Raw genomic sequence first — 6170 nt, forward strand, 5'->3', positions numbered from 1 at the left:
TTTCCCTTCACTCTCTACACTCTCCCGTCACTCACTCTCCCTTCACTCTTTCTTCACGGGGTCGTGTACGGGGTCGCGCATGGGGGGTGGTGGCTTCTGGCGGTCGCGCACGGGGGCGGTGGCTTCTGGCCCGGCAGAGGGGTCGCGCACGGGGGCGGAGGGGTTTGGCCGGTTGCCGCGCGGGGCGTAGAGGACTTGCCGGAGACACGCGACCGGTGACGCGTGATGGGGTTATTTTGTGATATTTGTTTGAGAGGATATTTTATATATAAGACTTATTTTTTTATCAGAGGAGCATAATATAATTTTATTCATGAGTCTCTATTTATAGAGAAAATTTGTTATACAAAATCAAATATATTTGATATTATCCTATTCTAAAATAAGGAAATAAATCTTAAAATAATCAGAACAGATTAAATCTAAATATTTGAAATATAAATAAAATATTCTTATAAATAACTAACTTAATCTTCTAAAGATATTTAGGCATATTCCCAACAACGCGCGACTGGTGACGCTCGAACGGCCACTGGCGACACGGGCCGGCGTTGCCAAACCTCCCGGACAAACGAACAGGACGTGAACATGGTTTTTTCTGTTTTTCTTTTTCATAAATGTGGTCCACGTAGATAAATTTCAACCAATGAAATTCTTCTTGTCAGTGCTAAGGATTGTTGCTTGTACAAGCAATTCACAAAAACTTTAAGAAACCCAGCTGCCATGTAAGACAAGTCCAACGAAATTTTTTATAAGGAACGTTGCTTAAGAATAAGGAACCCATTAAGCACCATCCGTTGGAGGTGCTCTTAGTCACTAAACTTTGTAATTGTAATGCAGATGTTACGTACAATTTGCAGCACGCCATCATGTTAGAAATGATATAGATTGCTATTAATGTTGAGGCCAACCACATCTTTCACAAAACTAACTTCTTGTTCTATCTAGGAAAGGAAATATGTATTTTTTATTGTTTTCAAATTCGATTGAGAATCTCGCATGAGGAATATAAACCTTCCCATCAATGTTTAAAATATACTTTCTTTAAGCTTTTTAGCTTTGTTCTTTAACAAGTTCAATTACTAAAATAGAATATATAAATAAAGTAATAATAGAATCGAATAAATTTATGTTTTCTTAAATTTAAGAATGTCCACAGTGTCAGTCGAATATTTTGTGAAAATAATATTTTTCCAATTCTTTAAAATGTACCGAGTAAAAAAAAAACATTTAAAAGAAATAAGACTGATGCAAAATATTAGATAAAGTTTTAGTACTTTATTAAACTTAAAAAATAATTGGTATTTTTTCTATAACAACCATACGTAACAATTATCTTCATAAGTTTTTTTTTAACATAATTTACGTAATAATCAAGAACTAATCTGTTCTTACAGAACATTATTACCGTTGATCAAATATCATTTTAACATAAAAAAAAATCAAACACGAGAACACTGTGAAGCCTGTGAAACAATTTAATACACCAAGAGACAGTTTACTGACATTATAATTTTGTAAATGATTTGTGAACTGAAAAATGTTTGATGAAAGTTAACCCAGAATAGAGAAAGAAAAAAGAAGGAAAAAAAAAAAAAGATTCAAGAGTCCACCCTCTCTGTCCTCCACCCAGAAAAGAAAGGAAGGAAAAGCCATGCTAAGAAGCTGCTCTAGCCTCATGCAATGGCATGTTTCTTTTGCACAGTGGAAAATCAATGGATTTCAATATATCACTGTATAAGATTCTTTCTTTTGTTTGATACCTAGAATGACTATTGACTACTCACCGCAACCCCACCCGTGCTCTTTTCTCTTGTGCACACACACGTCATATGTATCTTCCTCACTAATAATTCAACGCTGTGGTCCCTCTTCAGTTATCACCCCACCATCCATGGAGCAACACACAACTTTTCACACTTTTTTATTTTAATCAATCCACATAGTAATCATGTAAATAATAATGCCAATAATAATCATATTTAAACACCAAGATAGAAATTTAATTTTAAAAAAACACATCACTCTCATATCATAAATGCGTGCATGCGACGTAACTACAGAGGCTAAAAGACAACAGTAACACCAACTACATTAAATTACATCCGACCAAGATATCACCCTTCACTCCCTCCCTCCCTATCTAACATGAGACCAAATTACGATACACCCTCCAAGGGAGGGAAGACCATAATAACAACAATAGCACTAAACAAACACAACACAAAAATCAGTGTTTCCCACAAGCGAGTTACATTACTGTGGCATTCTTCAAGTAGAAAATAGAGGAGCAGGGGGGGCCCTCCCCCAAAGTTGTCACAATCTTTTCTTTTCTCTCTCACAAAAGGGAAGGTGCTTAGCTAGTGATAATTTTTACATCAGAGAAAAGGCAAACCCACAAAGGATTGAACACGACAAGGTTACAAAAAGAGGAAGTGAGGTTGGGCCCCATAACAGCCTAGAGGCGTGCACTCTCGTTTTTGGCCACTTTTTGGAACAACCACTCTTCTCATTCAAAACACAGCTCACACTCACACCCCATGCCACCGTTAGTGCTACTTTCTCTAACCCCCAAGACATGGACTAATCATTCATTTTTTTTTTTCCTTTATTGCGGCATAATACTCGCTCTTTCTTCACACACCAAACCAGATCATTTTTATCTTCCAACTTAATAATTGAGCAGGGGCTTAAAGTGGGTCACACTTCACACTGACCACTTCCCTTGCTGAATCTTCACACCTTGTTTATTATTCAACAAACCAAAACAAACAAAAGATAACGTACTAAATAAGTGACAAAGTGATGCCGGCTAAGAATTCTCCTCAACTTATATAGCATCAAGTCCAAGTTCTTTAGCCTTGAGTTTCAATGATTTCAAGCAACGTATGGCTTCATCAAGAAGCTCAATTGGGTCCTTGTCCTTACCACCAGGAACTAAGTACTGCAGAATGCTCAGAACGTCTTGGATTTTCTCCTTTCTCATCTTTTTATTACCTGACAACGAACCCATTTCACCTGACCCTCGGCTACTGTTGCCACCATTAGAGCATCTTGATTCTGCATCATTTTCCATTTCAAAGGGTCTTTTCCCATTCAGAGAACTAGCAGTGTCCATGAACTGCATGTCATCATCATAACACAGCTTTCGCTTCTTTGATTCTCCGATTGAGCTTGCAACTTCTTCAGCAGTACCCCTATCAGGTTCTTCCTGGTTATCATGAGTGGTCATTGTACTGGGCGAATGCCCTGTGCTAGTAACTTCATCATCATCATCCTCACTGGAATAACCGTCACTGTCAGAGTAAAGCAATGCATTGATTTCCTCTGTGTCTTCATGCATCTCACTTTCAATGTCATCATAAGTTTCTTGATTTTCTTCAACTTTATCATCCAAAGTTGGTCCAAGTCCAACCACATGATTCACATCTCTTCTTAAAGAATGTAACTCATTTCCATTGTTCAAATTGTTAGAACCATGCATCTTCAAATTATACTCAATAGAAGCCCCAAACCCTGAACTATAAACCAGGGTTGTTTGATCACCAGTTTGATCAATAACCAGAAATTGCTTTTGAGGGAAACCCGGTTCCCCATTCTGTACAATTTCCTCGCCTGTAAAGCCTTTGGCAGCAGGGAGTTTTTCCTCTGCATTGAAGTTTCGAGAAGGCATAGTAAAGCCCTGTCGAAAGCGAGGCAAACAATAAAACCAACCATGAGGTTCACCAGAATGGCCTAACTGCGAATGAGGTAGAGCAGAGGACACATAAGCTGGCATTGTAGCATTTTTTGCGACCATGTTGGTACCAGGATTCATAGCTGCAGAAGTACCATTTTGCTTCCCCACATCAAAGGGTGCAGCATCAAATGAACTCAAATTGGGAGATTGCCAATCAAAATGCAGCTCCGGAATCCAATTTCCACAATCTTCTCCCATTCAACCACAACAATCACCTAAAGAATTTCAAGCACACTGAATCAACAAATCACCTAGATTGAAAGAAATGAATGAATAGAAAAATAAACAATGCAATATGTACCTGAAGAAAAACGATTCAAACACAAGTGCTATTTCTTTTACTATTGGTAATGTTTTCACCAACAAGGAAAATAACAAAAACCACCGGCTTAACCCAAAACGAACAAAGCAAAAAACTATTACGTGACAGGCTTGAGCAAATGACGGAAGTATTCAGCCTGAAAAAACACCCAAAAACAAAAATCATCATGAGTTTGTCATCCTTAACGATCACGAGAATAATCAAGAGATCATAAATTAATCACAGTTTCTTCAATCCTGGAATACTATACCTGGCAATCAGTGAGAGGTTGAAAGCATGCTATAACTCTAACTATAATGGTGGAGCACCCTGCAGTTCCATTTTCATGTTTCAATGCCCGAAATCTGGTTTGACTCGCTGCTTGGCACACCATAACTACTTATCCAACCCTTCAAAATGGAAGAACAACGATGTTCCCAGAGACAATGAATCTGAAGTCTGAACCCTCGCAAGCCAGTGAAACCGGTTTGACGAATTGAACAATACACAAAACTAAGATTTTACTAATTTGACTGGTCTACAAACTCCTAAAGAGAAAAGGCTATGAAGTAATGAGAACTAAAATGTTAAAAAGCTAATCAAACTAGACTGAGATGAACACAAGTGCTGGAAACAAGATGGAGTGGCTTTTTTCAGCTGATCTGACGGACGTAACAAGGAACAACAACAAAAAAATTGGATCCCATTGATGTGAGGCAAGGAAGAAATGGGTGAGAAGATTGAAAAGGTTTTGTTCACGCGATTTGTGAGTTACAGAATAACTTTGCAATACAGGTTCAAGGAAATCACTTTGCGGTATACATCAACAGAGAGACTAAGCCACCACCGCATGCTGTTGTATCCTTATCCCAAAAAAGAGGAAGCCACCACTACTCCTTCACCCAAAAACCCGTTCAACACCCTGAAACAGAATTCACACGTCACAGATCTAACAATCAACACAGATTAGCAACTTTTAATTCAGATCAAAATAGAACCAATTAAAAGAAGAAAAACTAGGCCCTTATTTCTTTCTTTCTACTTTTTCTTAATCATATTCCCCAAACAAAACCTTCAGAGCAGGGTAATTACAGGGATTCAGTCAATATAGGGTATAAATTTTCATTAAGGGTGAAAAAAAAATTCAAAACCAATACAAGTTACAACTATTAACAAAAAAACATAGCATAAAATTTCAAGAGGATCGAGTTACGGGATGGAAGAAAGAATTACCCTTAAAAAAGTAATTTTTACTAAAAGGAAACAAATTTACCGAGGAGATCTCGAGAAATTAATGATATTCAGATGCGTGAATTGAAACTCCCCAAGACTAAGCAATTTTTTTCCAAATATCAAATTATCCTAGGACTAACAAGCAAATTGGGAAACAAAACAAAAACACACATACACACATGAGGTGTAACTAGATGAAACATAAGACTGAAAAAAAAAAAAAAATGGGGAAGTGGAGGAAGAACTTACAAGGAAGAGGAAGAGAGAGAAGAAAGCGGTTGAGAGAGGGAGCAGGCGTGAGTTGGGTACAGTCAAAGCGTGTGTAACCAAGACGAAAGAAGAGAAGTTGAGTTATATAGAAAATGCATTGACACATATACCCTCGAGTGAAGTGACGAAAATAATAATAATTTATTAAACTGGAGTTGAGAGTTGAGAGTTGAGAGTGTTGTGGAAGGTTGATTCACTCATTCATACGTGGGCGTGCGTGAGGGCAAGAGTGCACGCAAGCTATTAAGTGCACAATCATGAACCACAGTAGCTCTCTGTGGCCCCTTGGGTACTTCTATCATCACCTTCTCATCTCTTCACCATGGGTTAGGTTTCAACTCTGGTTACTCTGCCTTGTGCCTTCCCCTTGTCCCCGTTCCACCCAACGCCATATCCCATCATGTGCATCGCTCACATGTCTCATGTCTCATGTCTCATGTGTCACGCCAAATTCCATTTTTGCCCCCCTCCGTCATCATAATTAATCACCACCTATATTAAGTCCCACCTCTGCAAAAAATCAAATTCTGTACGTTCCATCAACCTATTAATATATTATATTATATCTCCTTCATTTGCTAATTGCAAATCCATATGCCATGTCAACAAAATTAAACTCTAGGTGGA

General features: G+C 38.1%; 1 protein-coding gene across 1 annotated transcript; it reads right to left on the reverse strand.

Moving 5' to 3' along the window:
• Window positions 1-2001: 2001 nt before the first annotated feature.
• Window positions 2002-5682, reverse strand: LOC109814984 (transcription factor bHLH145). Its single transcript, XM_020379544.3, has 4 exons — window positions 5523-5682; window positions 4312-4962; window positions 4041-4197; window positions 2002-3954 (listed from the first exon to the last, which is right to left on the reverse strand). Exon 4 carries the CDS (start codon window positions 3935-3937, stop codon window positions 2831-2833), a length of 1107 nt encoding a protein of 368 aa, XP_020235133.1. The 5' UTR covers window positions 3938-3954; window positions 4041-4197; window positions 4312-4962; window positions 5523-5682; the 3' UTR covers window positions 2002-2830.
• Window positions 5683-6170: the final 488 nt, after the last annotated feature.

The sequence above is a fragment of the Cajanus cajan genome, chromosome 9 (assembly GCF_000230855.2).
Source record: "Cajanus cajan strain Asha chromosome 9, NIPB_CcT2T_4, whole genome shotgun sequence".
NCBI classification, from domain to species: Eukaryota; Viridiplantae; Streptophyta; class Magnoliopsida; order Fabales; family Fabaceae; genus Cajanus; species Cajanus cajan.

Bases quoted from the DNA above. Each gene is read 5' to 3' on its own strand.
- LOC109814984 (XM_020379544.3), bottom strand. From the start codon at position 3,937: ATGGGAGAAGATTGTGGAAATTGGATTCCGGAGCTGCATTTTGATTGG.